At 47.3% G+C, this 18,836-nt stretch overlaps 1 protein-coding gene across 1 annotated transcript in view; it reads right to left on the bottom strand.

Moving 5' to 3' along the window:
* The window catches only part of LOC143935049 (uncharacterized), a 60,149-nt gene extending 49,970 nt beyond the window's left edge, over positions 1-10,179 (bottom strand). The window contains exon 1 of the mRNA XM_077458642.1: positions 10,068-10,179. Within this exon, the coding sequence (XP_077314768.1) occupies positions 10,068-10,134 (67 nt within the window). The 5' untranslated portion in view covers positions 10,135-10,179. The remainder of the gene's footprint in view (positions 1-10,067) is intronic.
* Between the last annotated feature and the right edge of the window lie 8,657 nt (positions 10,180-18,836).

Here is an 18,836-nt window from a genome sequence, read left to right as displayed (position 1 = left end):
ACAAATCAAACCGAGGACAGGAGCTGATGACCTTTGCCCCAGAGCATCACCGCGAATACTGTCAGAATTTATCATGGCTTTGCAAATGCTTGTGGCAGTCATCCAACCAATGCTTAATAAATAAACCCCCCAAACGTGTGTTGTGGCTACAAATGAATGGAAAGGAAAATGCTTTTTGGTGTTTGTAATTTTTTTTTATTTTTTTTTCACCACTTGAGCCCCGGAAGATATTACCCCCTTTCTGACCAGAGCACTTTTTACTATTTGGCGCTGCGTCACTTTTAACTGACAATCGCGCTGTCATGCGACGCTGTATCCAAACAAAATTTGCTTCTTTTTTTTTTTTCCCCCCACAAATAGAGCTTTCTTTTGGTGGTATCTGATCACTTCTGCATTTTTTTTTGTGTTTTGTTTTTGTTTTTTTTTGCGCTATATAAACAAAAAAATGGAGACAATTTTTACTTTTTGCTATAATAAATATCCCCCAATTTAACAAAAAAAATAAAAAATCTTCATCAGTTTAGGCCAATATGTATTGTTCTACATAAATTTTGGTTAAAAAAAAAAAAAAAAATCACAATAAGTGCATATTGATTGGTTTGCACAAAAGTTATAGCGTCTAACTATGGGAAAGATTTTTATGGTTTTTCTGGCTTTTTTTAATAATGGCAGTGTATATATATGTATGTATATATGTGTGTGAGTGTGTGTGTGTATATGTATGTGTATGTATATATATATATATATATATATATATATATGTATGTATGTGTGTGTATATATATATGTGTGTGTGCGTATATGTATATATGTATATATGTAAGAAGGCCAGTATGGTGGCCTGAATTTATGGGAGGAGCCCGGGGGGGTATTTAACCAGCCCGTTCGCCTGTGGTGATTGTCGGTTTCCGGTGCGCAATACCACGTCACTAGGCCGACAGCTCGTGTTGATCACCATTCGATTACCGTTCAGACAAACGTCTCCCTTCTTGGAAGTCTCGTAGTCCTCGTGTTCCGTCCGGTTTTTGTACAAATCTCGCCGGCTCGACTGCCGCAGGTAGGGGTCTCGATTGACCTTCATTTCTATTTTGTTCGAGTGTCGTAAAACCCTAAAAATGTCATATCGTTCGTGTTGATGCCGGGTTGTTATCACTCATGTCGCACATGCCCGCACACGCCCTTCATTTCACGGGCGTCGTTCGGTAGACTGTCTGATACCTTGTTAGCTGCTGATTGTATAAATCTTGTTCGTCGTGTTCCGCAGTCATATCGTTGCCAGTCGTATCTTACGGCACAACGATCCATGCCTCTGCCACAAGCTGGCTCACGTAGGCCATTTCTTCATTTCACCTGACACTTACTACGCTCCGATTCGAATCCAGTTGCATCACCTAAATGCGCCGATTCGTCCCGGTGTGCCCCTAGGTGTTCGGCCTCATTTCGGTACATGCTCCAGAGCCCGCTCGTTCCTACCGTCCGGGTCTCTGTCATGGGTTCATTTCACGTCACCTACTACGTTCGAATCGATACCAGTCGTTTGCCAAAAAAAAAAAAAAAAACGCACAGGTTCGATTAAACGTGTCCCAAATAGCTTGGCCTCATTTCAGTACATGCTCCAGAGCCCGTTCGTTACCGTTTCAACCCGGGCCCTGTCATGGGAATCATTTCACGTCACCACTACGTTCGAATCAATACCAGACGTTTTAGTTCAAAACGCACAGGTTTGGTCGACGTGTCCCAGTTGTTGTTTGGCCTCATTTCAGTACATGCGCTAGAGCCCGTTCGTTGACGGTGCGAGTCGCAGCTCTACCATGGGAAACATTTCATCCTCATCTAGTTCGCCCAGGTCGAATCCGGTCGCATTTCGTTTGCATCGATTCGCCCGGACGGTCACACATTTTGTAGCTTTTTCGGCCTCATTTCAGTGCATGCTCCAGAAATCCGGGTTGGTTCAGCCTCAGTTTGTGGCCGGCCATCCCTGGCCTCTGTCATGACAGTAGTCCTTCAATTCATTTCACTGTCACATTCCGCGCTCCGGTCCGAATCCAGTCGCACGATCGGATGCACCGATTCGTTCCGGTTCGCCCCAGGTTATTGCCCTCATTTCTGTACGTGCTCCAGAGTCCGTTCTGCTGTCAGTTGTTCGTACGACACGACCAGTTTGTGCCTCTGTCACGGCGATCGTGCTTCATTTCATGGTCACTTATAAGCGCTCCGATCCGAGTCCAGTAGCATCTATGATGCATCGATTCGGTTCGGCGTGCCCCAGAGGGAACAGCCACATTTCATTTGTTTTCCACAGGTTGTCTGGCGCTGGATAAAAAAAAAAAAAAAAAAAAAAAAAAAAAAAATATATATATACGGAAATCCCAAAAGGAAAACAGAAACAATGAGGGAATAGCGGCGTGATGCTTTAGGAATCATGGCGGAAAATATCTACTCACCGGTGCACTTCAGTTGCGTTAGCCAACTGCCTACGTCACATGCCAGTTTCCTCGTTAGGCTCCCTCAAACAATTGTCATCTGTTGTTTCTCTCTCCAGGTCAGTCAAAGCTTAGTAGGTCCACCCTGCACCAGCTTGGACGTCGTCTCCCAGGTAAAAAAAAAAAAAAAAAATGAAGGGCTAGGAGTGGAAAAGGCGACAGCGAGACGGACCGGTACACATATGTATGTAGGCGAAGGCACGTCAGTATATATGCGTATTCGCGTTCGCTTCCGCCTTAGTACCCAAGCAACAGGTGGGCTCGCTTGGGAATATAGAGAAACAGTCTTGACTTTGTCATCCTCTATAGGTTCCGGTCGTCCATCTATCTTCCCCAAAAGAGATAGGACATCACTCCCGGGACTCGATCCATCAGGAACCATGTCCCAGACCAGCAGTGAAGACCTTACTGCCCCCCTGTCTCCTCGCCCGCCTTCAGTGGGCGACAGCATACAGTCTTTCAGGGGCTGGACTATCCCTAGGCTGTCAGCGGAGCTCAGACGCAGGGGCATTCCCTTCCCAGCCACAGCTAGGAAGGCAGAGCTGTTTAGGCTCCTCTCTACCCCCCCAGCTACCGCCGGGCCTAGTACCCCACCTCAGGCTACCCTGCAGTCCATCTCTTCCGCTATAGGCCAACTGCATACCATGGTGTCATCTCTGTCCAGCTCGGTCACGGATGTACAGACCAGAGTGACCCTCTTAGAAACACCTCTGCCTACAGCCACCCCTGTTCCGGACGCAGTCCCGTCTCCACTACCAACAGGTACCGAAGGCACATGTCCCGTGGTCTGTCCAGCACATCTTGTGCCGGCCAGCATTAGGAAGGACATCTTGGACGGCAAGGATGTTAACCTTGCCTCCTTGCTCATTTCGGTGCATGACCTGGCAGAGAACAAGGCTTACACCTGGGGGGATGTGTCCGTAGTTCTCAAAGCTAAGGACCCCAGGCTAAACCGCAAGCTGTCCATCCCCGAGTTTACCCTAGCCTTTGGCATGCTCAGAGATGTCGTTTGCTCAGCCTCTCCTGCCAGGAGGGTTGAACTAGATTTATATCTCCACACGGTGGTGGATCTGGGATACAAATATGGTGGATTTGCATTCTACGACTACCATCGTTCCTTTTCAGCGAAAGCAGCCGCCAAACTGGCACAGTTCCAGTCTCTCACAGACTGGAGCCTGATGGACACGGAACTGTTCTGCCGGCATTTTGCCGGCCTTCGTTCACCCCTGTGTGCCATCTGCCAGTCCTCCACCCATACCGCTCCCTGGTGCGCCAACATACCGGCTACTCGCCCAGTAGAGTTCCCCTCCACCTCTACCGCAGCCCCAGGCCCATCAGGCTCGGCACCTAAAAACCAGGTGGACAAGTTTGGACGCACGGTCCGAACCATTGGGGGTGCGGCCATCTGCAATAATTTTAACTACGGTTCTTGTAATTACAGCCAGTGCCGTCTACTGCATATCTGCGTTATATGCCACAGGGCGCACCCCAGAAATTTGTGCGAGGTCAAAGCGCACAAAGGTTCATGACTGAGCCGGATAGATGTACTTTGCCTGGGCTTCTACCTCAACACGCACCCCACTCCTTCACTAGCCACCTTCCTCGTAGGCGGCTTCACCGCAGGTTTCCACACCGGCCTCATCTCCCTACCTCACCAAACTCACGAGTGCAGAAACCTCCGCTCAGCAGCCTCTGACGAACAGGCCATCGACCTACTGCTGCAGAACGAGGTGGATCGAGGCTTCGTTATAGGCCCCTTCACTCAGCCCCCCTTCAATATGTGGAGAGTTAGCCCTATAGGGCTTGTAAAGGGCAAGTTTTCAAATAAAAGTCGTTTAGTGTATGACCTGTCTGCGCCTCGTTCTTCTTACATTCCTAGCTTAAACTCATTAATCCCTTCTGAAGAATTCTCCTTAAAATATTCCTCAGTGGACATGGCAATCCAGGCCATCCTGAAAGTAGGTACAGGCGCGTGGCTGGCTAAAGCGGACATATCCGACGCCTTTAAACTGTTGCCTATCCACCCGTCCCTCTGGTGCTGGCACGGGATTAAGTGGAGGGATCAATACTACTTCGCTACGAAGTTGACGTTCGGCTCCAAAAGCAGCCCGTGGCTGTTCGACATATTTGCCCAATCTCTCGAGTGGATCCTCCTACACAAGGTCGGCTGTCAGCAAATTATCCACTACTTAGATGACTTTTTGTTAATAGAACGGCCAGGCGCTCCTCCCAGAGACCTCGACAAGTTAAGGACCGTCTTCGGGAACCTCAATGTTCCCATCGCTGAACATAAGGTGGACGGACCCGCACATTCAATCACCTTCCTTGGTGTTATTTTAGACGCCGGCTCCATGAAAGCCAGCCTGCCCCTTGACAAATTAACCCGCATCAGGGCGGCACTTCACGAGTTCACTCGAACCAGGGGATGTACTAGGAGACAGCTGCAGTCACTGTTGGGCATGCTCAACTATGCCATGCGCATTATCCCACAAGGCCGTTCCTTTGTCTCACGACTGTTGGTCTACCTGTCTCAGGCTCAAGACCCGGATCATATCCTCTGCCTAGATACCGCAGCCTTAGCAGACCTGGCGATGTGGGACGAGTTCCTGTCCAACTGGAATGGCATCTCCCTCTTCATCCCGTGCATTTCACCTCTCTCACCACAGGTAGTCACAGATGCCGCAGCCTCTACAGGCTTTGCTGCAATTTTTGGCCACCATTGGTTCGCCGGTCCCTGGCCTTCTCAAATACTCAGCATCCCGGGCTTTAGTCAATCCTCTTTGCTCTTCGAGCTCTACCCCATGGTCGCAGCCGCCCAGCTCTGGGGCCCTACCTGGTCCGGACAAACGGTAGGCTTCACCACCGACAATCAGGCCACAGCCGAGATTGTCAATAAAGGCAGGTCTAAATCTCCCTCCGTGATGTCCTTCCTACGCAGGCTGGTGCAGCTGTCACTACAGCACCAATTTAACGTCATCTGCATGTTTATCCCAGGGAAATATAACCGGGCAGCTGACGCCCTGTCCCGTCTTAATTTCCGGTCCTTCTTCCTACAGGTTCCCAGTGCAGATGCCGCATCAGCGCCTATCCCGCATTGGTCGCAGTTGACCCTGGACTAGAGCCGCATTTACTAGGAGCCACGCAGCTTATCAATCGTTCGTTATCGGCCAATACTCTCAAAGCCTACCAGGTAGCCTGGAGAACCTTCAACGCATTCCTGGTCACCTCCTCAGTAGGCTCCCCCACAGATGCTAGACACATTCTAGCCTTCATTTCATACTGCCACAACCAACTGGTCTTGTCTTTTAACACCATTCGCTTATACTTAGCTGGTGTTCAGCATTTCCTTTCAATCCAGGATCCTACCAAACCCTCTGTTTTCTCGTCCCACGCTGTCCGAGCCATACTACGCGGCATCCAAAAACAACAGCCGCCAGTGAAAGTCAAGCGGCTCCCCATCACCAGTGCCATCTTCAGGGACATGTCCACCATACTCAACGGCTACCCCTTTGGTGTTCTCCCCAGTCTGGTCATACAGGCAGCCATTTACCTGGCCTTCTATGGTTTCCTTCGGCCCGGTGAGTTCACTCACAACAGCCTACACGGCCCAGTCCTCCGCAAACGTCATCTGCGCCGTCATCAGGACCATTTCATCCTCCACCTCCCGGTAACCAAGACCCAGCAGACAGGCACCGGCGTAGATATCCACCTCTACAAAACTAACAACGCCTGGTGCCCGGTCTCGATGCTCACACAGTTTCTCGCTCGGCTGCCCGAGCTCCCGGACTCTAGCCCACTTTTGCCCTTCCCGGTCAAACCACTAACTAACCAGCAATTTATTAAGCATGTCAGGATTCTCCTCCGCAACCTGCTCCTCAATCCTAGTGAGTATTCCGGCCACTCCTTCCGCATTGGAGCAGCTTCATCCGCATCCCGGCATGGGGTCCCGGATCATGTCATCAAAAGGTTGGGCAGGTGGAAGTCGGCCTGCTTCACTCGGTACATCCCTAACCCACAGGTGGAGATGTCTCGAGCATTCACTCAACTGGCTCAATAAAATTAATCAGGAAACAATAAAACTCTCTTATCCCTACCTGACTGTTTTGCCCCCTTATTTTGGTATACCGTCCATTAGACCAGGGCACACTTTCAGGTCCATTTCATAGAAGGTGTCTCATGATAAGATTGTTTTGTTCAGATACGTATCGGCCATAGGGCTCCAGCCATAAGTAAGAAGGCCAGTATGGTGGCCTGAATTTATGGGAGGAGCCCGGGGGGGTATTTAACCAGCCCGTTCGCCTGTGGTGATTGTCGGTTTCCGGTGCGCAATACCCTCCCTCCCATCCCCTTTTTAGGGCATTTATCAAAAACATTTCTCTTCAATCATATTCATGCTAATTACTGGGTATGCCCCCTTATTTTGGTATACCGTCCATTAGACCAGGGCACACTTTCAGGTCCATTTCATAGAAGGTGTCTCATGATAAGATTGTTTTGTTCAGATACGTATCGGCCATAGGGCTCCAGCCATAAATATATATATATATATATATATATATATATATATATATATATATATATATATATATATATATATATATATATATATATGTATATGTATATACCAAAAAATACTTTTGAAGATTTTTATATACAAATAATACAATAATATGCTTTTTTTTTTAAAAAAGGAATAGTCTCATGAAACAGGCTTTCAAAAACAAATTAACATTTATTATTTATAAATTGTTACACATGTAATATTATTAAAGCAGCATCAAATGTAAATGTAAACTAGATTAAAAAAAAAAAAAAAAAGAAAAAGAAAAAAAATGCCTCTTTCTCAGCTAACAAATCAAACTGAAACAAATGTATATACAGTGTATCTGTAAAGAACATAAGATACAGAATGTATTAACTTTTTTTTTTTTTTTTTTAAAGCCTTTTAGAAAAATAATTTGCACTTTAACCACTTCAGCCCTGGAAGGATTTGACCCCTTAATGACCGGGCCATTTTTTTTTTTTTTTGCGATACAGCACTGCGTTGCTTTAACTGACAATTGGGCGGTCGTGCGACGCTGTACCCAAACAAAATTGACCTTCCTTTTTTTTCCCTACAAATAGAGCTTTCTTTTGGTGGTATTCGATCACCTCTGTGGTTTTTATTTTTTTTGCGATATAAACTAAAAAATGTTTTGGAAAATGTTTTCTTTTTTACTTTCTGCTATAATACATATCCCAAAAAATTTATAAAGAAAAAAAAAATATTCATCAGTTTAGGCTGATATATGTGTATTTTTCTACATATTTTTGGTAAAAATAAATAAATAATTGCAATAGGCGTATATTGATAGCTGTGCGCAAAAGTTATCGCGCCTACAATCTATGGGATAGCTTTGGGGTCCTTTCTTCATTTTTATTGTTTTTACTGGTAATGGCGGCGACCTGCGATTTATAACGGGACTGTGAGATTGTGGTGTACAGATCTGACCCAAATGATACTTTTTGGGGACCAGTGACATTATTACATTGATCAGTGCTATAAAAATGCACTGATCAATGTATAAATGACACTGGCAGGGAAGGGGTTAACACTAGGGGGCGATCAAGGGGGTTAAGTGTGTTCCCTAACTGTAGGGGGGGATGGGCTACCAGGGACATGACAGAGAAAGCTGTTCCCGATCACTGGGAACAGTAGATCTGACATGTCATCTGGAAAAACGGAAATCGCCTTGTTTACAAGTAGGTGTATGTTGGTCTTTACACAGGAGATAACGAGCACGCGCTTGCCACGTACCGCGGGCGCATGCCCATGAGGGTCCATCGAACTCGATGTCGGCCGGCAACCCGCGATCGCGGTATATACAGTACAGGCAGAACAGGATTGGGCATGCGCCCGCGGTACGCGGCAGGCCCGCGCCCATTATCTCTTGTGCAAAAACCAACGTACACCTACGGCGGTTTTTGCGCAGGAGAGCCGACCTGCCGCGGCATAATGATGGTGGCTGGTCGGCGGTCAGCGTTTAAAGTGTGAACTTTTGAAGATAAATTCCCCCACACCCAGCTCGAAAAAGATCTTCTGAAAAACTTCAAAGGTATATTTTAGGTGTTCAGGGTATCTCCGGCTAAAAGCATAAATGAGTCCCATAATCATTCTTTTCTGATACAAAATGAGAGTGCTATATGAAAAAAAAAAAAAAATACAAAGTAAATAAAAATTAAATAAAAAATAAAAATACGCTGTACCAATATGCTTGTTTTTCCTGCTGATGCAGCATAAAAATGGTATATTTGTTTTTGAAATGTAATAACGCAGTGCAAAGTGGGCGGGGCTTTGGGTTACATAATCTAACGTTGAATGTCCAATATTTTAAAAACCGATCAAACAGAAACAATCAGCACAGATTGTATAATTGTTTTTACAATGTAATAACACGCGGGAGCAAAGTAGGAGAAGTTTCATCAACTATAATATAGAGATATAGAGATACAGAGATATAGATAGATATAGAGATATAGAGATATAGAGATATAGATAGAAATAGAGATATAGAGATATAGATAGAAATAGAGATATAGAGATATAGATAGAAATAGAGATATAGAGATATAGATAGAAATAGAGATATAGAGATATAGAGATATAGATAAATTTGGAAAAAAAATATGTTTCAGTTTCAAAACGTTGTAAATAAGTACGTTTTCTCCTTCACTGATGGGAACTGGTGGGGCGGCACTGATGAGGTGGGACCAATGAAGAGGCACTGATAGGTGGCATTGATGGGCACTGATAGGTGGCACTGATGGGCACTAATAGGTGGCACTGATGGGCTACATGGATGGACGCTTTTAGGTGGCACAAATTGGCACTGATAGGCAGCACAAATGGGCATGGATAGACGGCACAGATGGGCATGGCTAGGCAGCACTGATAGGTGGCATGGATGGGCACTGATAGTTGGCACAGATGGGCACTGATAGGTGGCACGGGTGGGCACTGATAGGCGGCATTGTATTGTACTGATGGATGCCAATCAGTGCCAAACAATAATGCATGCCAATCAGTGATGCCCATTGTGGGCACTGATTGGCATCCATTGTGGGCACTGATTGGCATTCATTGTGGGCACTGACTGGCATCCCTGCTGGTCCAGTGTGAGCATCCCCGGGGGGGCTGCGCTGATAATCGATCAGCACAGACCCCCCCCCTGTCAGAGGAGCAGCCGATCGGCTCTCCTCTACTCACGTCTGACAGAAAATCTCCGATGGAGCCTGCACACGGTCGGAATTTCCGACAACAAGCTCCCCATCGAACAAATTCCGTCGAAAAATCCGATCGTGTGTACGGGGCATTAGAATGTCGGCACCTTGGAGCGGAGGGGGGGGGGGGGCTTCGTTCGCTCGCATCGCTGGACCCTGGGACAGGCGAGTGTCCGATTTATTAAAAGTCAGCAGCTACACTTTTTGTAGCTGCTGACTTTTAAATGGGTGGAACTCCGCCTTTCTCTAAGTGTCTCTAAACTCAAAATAAACAAAGTATTAAACCTAAAAAGCTTATTGCACCATAAACATCGGCAAACCTACCTTGACAGCCGACTCGAGTCATAGATGTGAGCAAAAAACAGGTGTACAAAATGGCGTAAAGGGCCATTCTATCGGGATCGCTGCCAACTCCGTCCGGGGAACATAAACAATAAAACAAACCCGAGAATAAAAGTTGTATTTATGAAGTGGGTGCTGTTTTTCTGAACAGCAGGATGTGCAATTATTCAACCGATTACACGACAAACATTCGTAACAGGAAACCTCAAGATAACACTTCGGATCTTCTACTTTTTAGTCAATCTTAGAAGTCTGTATTTTGTACTTATAAGGAGATAATGAAGGGGTCTGATCAGTGGCGTAACTAGAACCTTCAGGGCCCCGATGCAAGAAACCATGAAGGGCCCCCTGAACCCCAGTCAGGGCCCTTCCCTCCGAGTCCGGCGGTGGAACTCCAGGGCGTGGTCACAGGTATGACCTTTGTGAGCCCTGTAGTTCCACCACTGGTATCAGTAGGTTTTTTTTAATTATTTTTATTTTTTATTTTTAGGTGCCCCATTGGGGGACTGTCCCTAGGAAGGATGGGGTCCCCGTCCCCAGAAGAGATGAGGTCCTTTTCTCCAGGGCAGATGAAGTTACTGCCCCCAGGTGAGAAGGGGTCCCTGTCCCAAGGGGAGGTGGGGGTCCCTGTCCCCACGTGAGAAGGGGTCCCTGTCCCCAGGGAGAGATGGAGGGGGTATGTAATGGTGTGTGGGGGATGGGGTCCTCTCACTCACCATGACCAAGCTGCAGGCCGCGCACTCATCCATGTTGGCCTGGGCTCCATCCAGTGTGCTGGACGGGTGATCAGCATATCTCCCAGAAAGACCTTTCATCATCTGTGTATGACGGGGGAGGAGGGGGGCTGGCAGACAAGCCTGCAGTGTCCTCCGGGGAGCTCTCATAGGGCTGCACTGCATCTGTGTGCTTAAAGTTTGTTTACCCAGGAGAAGTATGCAGTGCAGTGTGGGCCAGACTGGGGGCGGGGCTCTGGCTGGGGAGAACAGACATCGGACTGAGCGGCAATGGGTCTGATATGTAGAGTCTTGAGGAGAGGAGGGGAAGGGGGGGACATGATTCAAGTTTTTAAATGCATGAAAAGTATATATTGTGCTTGTGGCCATGAGATTAGAAAACAGAAAACATTTTAGTGGATGGAATAGTGCCCTATTGTTGGTATCCAAGGTAGGAATGGCCCCCCATCATTGATGTCTGTGGGAGGAATGGCCTCCCATCATTGATGTCTGTGGGAGGAATGGCCCCCCATCATTGATGTCTGTGGGAGGAATGGCCCCCCCATCATTGATGTCTGTGGGAGGAATGGCCTTCCATCATTAATGTCTGTAGGAGGAATGGCCCCCCATCATTGAAGTCTGTGGGAGGAATGGCCTCCCATCATTGATGTCTGTGGGAGGAATGGCCCCCCCATCATTGATGTCTGTGGGAGGAATGGCCCCCCATCATTGATGTCTGTGGGAGGAATGGCCCCCCATCATTGATGTCTGTGGGAGGAATGGTACCACATTATTGAAGTCTGTGGGAGGAATGGCCTCCCATCATTGATGTCTGTGGGAGGAATGGCCCCCAATCATTGATGTCTGTGGGAGGAATGGTACCACATTATTGGTGTCTGTGGGAGGAACGGTTCCTCCATATTGGTTTTGTCATGGCGCCCCATTGTTGGTATTCAAGATATGAATGGCGCTGCTTTATTTGTGTCTGTGGGAGGAATGGTACCCCATTATTGATGTCTGTGGGAGGAATGGTACACCATCAATGATGTCTGTAGGAGTAATGGTACCCCATTGTTGGTGTCTGTGGGAGGAATGGTACCCCATCATTGATGTCTGTGGGAGGAATGATACTCCATTATTGGTGTCTGTGGGAGGAATGGTGCCCCATATTGGTTTCAGTGGATGACATGATGCCCCCCTGTCGGTATTCAAAGTAGGAAAGGTGCCCCATCATTGGTATCTGTGGGAGGAATGGTACCCCATTATTGGTGTCTGTGGGAGGAATAGTACCCCATCATTGGTATCTGTGGGAGAAATGGCATCCCATCATTGATGTCTATGAGAGGAATGTTGCCCCATCTTTGGTATCTGTGGGAGGAATGGTACCCCACCCTGTCCTGTGGTCTGATGAGACCAAAATAAACGTATTGGGTTCAGATGGTGACAAGCGTGTGTGGGGACAACCAGGTGAGGAGGACAAAGACAAGTGTGTCTTGTCTACAGTCTGGCATGGTGGTGGGAGTGTCATGGTCTGGGGCTGCATGAGTGCTGCCGGCACTGGGGGGCTACAGATCATTGAGGGGACCATGAATGCCAACATGTACTGTGACATACTGAAGCCGAGCATTATCCCATCCCTTCAGAGACTGGGCCGCAGGGCAGTATTCCAACATGATAACCACCCCAAACACACCTCCAACACCACCACTGCCTTGCTAAAGAAGCTGAGGGTAAAGGTGATGGACTGGCCAAGCATGTCTCCAGACCTAAACCCTATTGATCATCTTTGGGGCATCCTCAAACTAAAGGGGGAGGAGCGCAAGGTCTCCAACATCCACCAGCTCCGTGATGTCATCATGGGGGAGGGGAAGAGGACTCCAGTGGTGACCTGTGAAGCTCTGGTGACCTCCATGCCCAAGAGGGTTAAGGCAGTGCTGGAAAATAATGGTGGCCTCACAAAATATTGACACTTTGGGCCCAATTTGGACATTTTCACTTAGGGGTGTACTGAATTTTGTTGCCAGTGGTTTAGACATTAAAGTGGTTGTAAACCCTTACAACACACTTTGACCTACAGGTAAGCCTAGATTAAGGCTTACCTGTAGGTCCAAGAAATATCTCCTAAACCTAGACGGTTTAGGAGATATTTGCCCGAAGACAGGCACCGCTGTCTACGGCGCATGCGCCATAGACAGTGGCGCGCAGGCGCACTGAGCTCGGCATCGTCAAACGGCGAAGATGCCACGCGTGTTGGCTCCCGTGTGCATGCGCGGGAGTGATGTCATCGCGGTTTCGCCGAATGACAGCGGCGGAGCTGCGAGACCCCACCGAGAAGATGGATGCTCCGGACTACAGGGGACAGCGGTGACTTCGCTGGCTCCTGTGTCAGGTAAGTGACACATAATGGACTACTATGTGATGCAATGCGATGCGATGCATAGTAGTCCATTATGCTTTGCCTTTGCAGGGAATGAAAGAGGAAGTAAACCCATCAGAATTTACTTCCTCTTTAATGGCTGTGTGTTGAGTTATTTTGAGGGGACGGCAAATTGACACTGTTATACAAGCTGTACACTCACTACTTTACATTGTAGACAAGTGTCATTTCTTCAGTGTTGTCACATGAAAAGATAGAAGAAAATATTTACAAAAATGAATATTCGCTATGCTCACACTGATTCTCCTCCCAGCCAATCAGGAAGCGGGTCCCGAAACCCGTTATCCGAATGGCCGAAAGGAAAAGTGGTCCTATTGGCCTAGGAGGAGGAGGGAAGAGACGTAATCGGCGTGGTGCAGGAGGAGTCACTACCTGTTGCCCAGATGGCTGTAGATGCATTATTTGTGTCCCCCCCTCCCCAAAAAAATATGCCACCAGCCCCCACTGTGATACAACAATGGTGGTATCTGTCTTCCTTTTTTCCTCCTTCACTTCCTGCATTATTTCCTCCTTTCCTCCATCTCCGTTCATTCCATTTAAGTTCATGAACTCTGAGCCCAACCCAGGAGAAGCGATCCTAATGTCCGAGGAGGAGGAGGGAGGAGATGCATGGCCGCCGTGATGCAGTGGGAGCTGGAGAACTGCTGTCCGTGGCATCCATGGGGTAAGTGCATGGCTGGTAACCCGACAGACCGGTAGCGAGGGGGGGTGTCCTTTGACCTGACCTTCCCCGGGGGGGGGGGTGCCTGACCCAACAGACCGTTGGTGCAGCCGACACTGCTAGCAACGTCCGTGGCAGTTAGCGTCCCTCCCAGCCAGTGTTTATAAGCACCAGATTCGCCTGACACACTATCATAATCCCACTATAAGTTGCTGATTACAATATAGTGTCTACTCTATAGCATGCGACTCGACCGATCACCGCGTGACTTGTAATGTGACCATGCGCGACGCGTGGTCAGCTGTTCCTGGCACGCTACTTTACCATGTGACATACACGCAGCGCCGCCATCGGTGTTCATCTAACGTCCTCCACGCCATTGCTTGGAACCATGTGGAGATCTTTGGCGGAGGAGCGGCATTGGTGGAGCCTTCAGTATGGGCGGTCCCAGTCCTTTGGCGCCTTTCCTTGTTCATTTCTGCCGGGTCAGATTTCACAGGTTTTATTGGCTCCTATGTCCTTCCACCCATGGGGATTGGTCATGAGCTGTCTCATTGGGTGATGGAGATTCTATGGGAGAGGTATCACTTCCGGGTTGAGATACTGGAGGTGGACTTTCTCTCCCTCATTTGTCACATGTTTTATGGATTCTTTATCAATATAAGCAATGTGGGGGAGCAATGCTATGCCCCAGTAGAAGTCTTTGAGGACGAAACGCGTCGGCCATGCTTGGCTTGCTCCCCATATTGCTTTTTATATACTTTTTATATTGTATACTTTTTATATTGTGATCACCAATACCTGTACTCATTGAATGTGATGTACTGTCTTTTTTTTTTTTTAAATGCTTTCCGTTTTTTTTTTTGCCCTGCGCTATATGGAGTTCCTCCATTTTTTTCTTATTTTTGTCCTGATCCGATTGAGTCCATTTTATATACACCAACATCTTCCAGGCGGCTCTCCCACAAGGTGGTAGCCACATATTACAGTGGAGAGTCACAAGGATCCAAGGTTTTGTCCAGTTGGACCACCATGGGTGAGGAGTGGAACCATCCCCTACAGAGTGGCTGTCTTACCTACTAAACCATAACCCTGTGGCATTTGGCCCCACACAAGCCGATTGACCCACTGCCGTATGGTAAGTGTGTCCACCACAGAGTCGGGACAAAGGGTGGGCAGGAGGGGTGGCTGCCCTGGGCACTGCGGTATCATGTGGGGTGGGGGGGCACCTCAAGGAGATTGGGGGGAGGGGATTTGTGTTGGAAGGGGGGATTTGGGGGGTATTATTCTAAGAGGGGAAATGGGGGGGAGAGGTAGTGATAAGAATGGTAATTTAGAGAGATTTGTGTTGGGAGGGAGGATGGGAGAAGATCTGTGCTAGGAAGGAGGGATTTGAGGGGAATTTGTGCTGGGAGGGAGGGAGGGATTCAAAAGTGGGGAGAGAAGATGTGTATCAGGAGGGGAAAATTTAGGACTAGAGGCTTTGTGATAGGAGGGGGTGCATTTTTTGTTGGAGGGAGGCATTTGAGCCGGGTGGGGGGGGGGATTTGGGGGCAAAGATTTTTGCTAGGAGGGGGATCTCAGCAGGGGGGTGGATTTGTACTGGGAGGAGGGCGGTAAGCATGTAGATTAGTGCTCAGTGTTTTTGTGGGGAGAATTTTGCTGACACATAATGCTCATACATCTTGGGGAGGGGGGGCAGAGTTTGGAATGTTTGCCCTGGGCTCTAGATGACCTTGTCCTGGCACTGGTCCACCACATCCGGTAAGAGTACCCATCTTATTCCTTCTACAGAAGATTGTTTTATATTCATCACTGCACAGATATTTGCACGCTGTCTGTGTAGTCCTTGTTCAATTGAAGATTGGCGTTCAAGCATGGGATGGACTTTCATTTTTAAGTTTTCAATAATTTTTACAGTCTTCTTCAGTGAATTGGACTTCATATTTCGTTCACTTATTTTTCACTTTTATTATTCTATTGGATATCATAGCTCATTGACTTTTCATTATAGCACTACACTGTATAGTGTTTTTATTGTGTTTGGACTTTCTGTTTGACTTATTGTGGTTTAACGCAGTCACTATAACTTTTGCACAAACCAATTAATATACAATTATTATTATTTTTTTATTTTATTTTACCAAAGACATGTAACATATAAAATTTTGGCCCCAATTTATTAATTTTTTTTTTTTTTTATTGGATACGTTTTATACCAGAAATGAGAAAATATATATATTTTTAAAATTTTCGGTCTTTTTTCGTTTATATAATAAAAACGAAATGATAGAAATTTAATTTTGGGTAAAGTGCCGCATGACCGCACTTCTGAAGAGAAGAAGAGAAGAACAGAAGGCGGCGACGACAGCAACGACAGCAGCGACAGAAGACCGGGCCACCGCCTGTAAAAGAGCTAGAAGAAGGCGCGGTGGCCCGGCAGAAGAACCGAAGAGGGGGACAAGACCCCCGAAGTCGGAAGAAGAGGGCGGCGGCGAGGAAGAAAGCCGGGCTCCTCCGCTAGTAAAAGAGCTACAAGAAGATATCGGAGGAGTCCGGCGAGAAGACCCCCGAAGACGGAAGACCCCCGGAGCTGTGCAATAAACTATTTTATCTTGTGTGTTGTGTTTTTTTTTTACTTTATTTCACAGGTGAATGGGTAGGGGTACATTGTACCCCATACTCATTCACATAGGGTGAGAGGCCGGTATCCGGGGCCCCCTTATTTAAGGGGGCTCCCAGATTCCGATAAGCCCCCCGCCCACAGACCCCGACAACCAACGGCCAGGGTTGTCGGGAAGAGGCCCTTGTCCTCATCAACATGGGGACAAGGTGCTTTGGGGTGGGGGGGCCGCGAGGCCCCCCTTCCCCAAGGCACCCCCCATGTTGAGGGCAAGCGGCCTGGTATGGCTCAGGAGGGCGGTGGCCGCTCGCTCGTCCCCCCCTTTCCTGGCCGGCCGGGTAGCACGCTGGGACAAGGGTCTGATGTGGACCTGGGGGGGACCCCCACGCCAATTTTTTCGGCGTTGGGGTTCCCCTTTAAGTCCATACCAGGTGGCGGGGCCAGCGACGTCTCCTTCGCAGGCCCCGCCTACCTGGAGACGTGCTCAAAATGAGCGGACTTTTCTCCGGGCAGGAAAAGTCCGTTCATTTCGAAAGTACGGCGGACTGGCATACACACGGACGGATTGTCCGCCGAAATGCGAGTCCGGCGGGAAGATTGGAGTGCAAAACTACTTTCTAAGTCCGCCGTACTTTCGGGTGAAAAAAGTACGCCGGAGGCTACACACGGGGGGGTTGTCTGGCGGACTTGAGTTTGCCGGACTTTTCCACCCGATTGTTTGATCGTGTGTACGCGGCATAAGTTTCAGTGAAGGGAAGGTGTCGGCACACCAAGACATTTTGGACAATTTCCAAATCATTTGGTGGAGGGGGAGGAGAGATTATGGTGTGGGGGATTGTTCCTCAGGGGTTGGGCTTAGCTCCTTAATTCCAGTGAAGGGAACTCTTAAGGTGTCAGCACACCAAGACATTTTGGACAATTTCATGGTCCCAACTTTGTGGGAACAATTTGGGGTTGGCCCAGTGCAAAAAAACATCCTCCAAGAGCAACTTCTCCCAACCATCCAAGAACAGTTTGGTGAGGAACATCGCCTTTTCCAACATGATGAAGCTCCTTACCATAAGGCAATAGTGATACCAAAGTGGCTTGGGGAACAAAACATCGAAATTTTGGGTCCGTGATCAGGAAATTCCTCAGACTTTAATCCTATTGACAACTTATGGTCAATCCTCAAGAGGTGGGTGAACAAAACCTAACCCCCCCCCCCCCACAAATTCTGACAAACTCCAAGTATTGATTATGGAAGAATAGGCTGCCATCAGTCAGGATGCGGTCCAGAAGTTGCCGTGCCATCCTTGCTTGCACATGTAGTGCTCCTCATGTTCTTCCATGGTTTTATGTGAATAAAGGCATTAGGATCTCAGTTTGGTGTGCAGCTTCAGCTGCGACTTGGCGAGCACCCTGCAGTGAGGAGACCATACCGTTGAAGCTTGTGTTCTGTGCCCGCAATCGAGAAGTGCCTGCCTCGCCAGCGCCAGGCACGATCTGACAGAAAAAAAAATATTCCGTCGGCTATTGTGTGCGCAGGCGCCGTCTCGCCGTCACAGCTGTGGCGCTGTTGCGTGGCACATCCCGGGCACTTCCCAATAGCGGGCACTATCCGATAGAACATCTGCTCACCTGCGAGCAGCGTGGCACCTCTTGTTTGGCGCAGAAGTTGATTGGCAGCATGCCAGTGGGAATCGCAGAGGTCTTGGGGAAAAAAAAGGGTCAACACTTCAAATATTGACTTCTTTGCATTAACTCCATGTAATTGTCAAAAAAAGGCTTTGACACTATGATAAAAATGTTTTATTATTATTATTTATTATTATTATTATTATTATTATTTATTATTATTATTATTATTTATTATTAATATTATTATTAATTAGTTACGTTTCATTCGTTTAGATGCAGCATTTCGTTATTTTGGATAATTCGTAACTTCGGATACATTTGTATTCGTTGCGTTCACTAACAGCCAAATTTGAAAGGAAATTCCAATACTTCGAGTTTAATAGTTAGTAATTATTATTTAATTATTATGTTGGATTTCTGAATTTTTCGGATTTTCCTTCTTTTTGAATTTTTCGGATTTTTCCTTCTTATTTTCGGATTTTTTTGAATTTTTGGATTTTCTCTCTTTTTACGAATTATGGAAATAACGAATACAGCATCTAAACGAATTGCAACAATTGTAACAAATTAAAAAAAAATTCCGAACATACAAATGAATTCGAAATAACGAATCATCCGGAAAACGGAAAAAAAAAAAACAACAAAAAACAAAACAAATGAAACTAAAACAAACAAATTTTTCAGCAGTGCACATGTC

This window comes from Lithobates pipiens, unplaced genomic scaffold, assembly GCF_037356315.1.
Source record: "Lithobates pipiens isolate NorthernLeopardFrog02 unplaced genomic scaffold, aLitPip1_a1.2 Scaffold_28, whole genome shotgun sequence".
Classification (NCBI taxonomy): domain Eukaryota; kingdom Metazoa; phylum Chordata; class Amphibia; order Anura; family Ranidae; genus Lithobates; species Lithobates pipiens.
The sequence above is the reverse complement of the archived record's forward strand: the minus strand, read 5'-3'. Positions and strand labels throughout refer to the sequence as shown.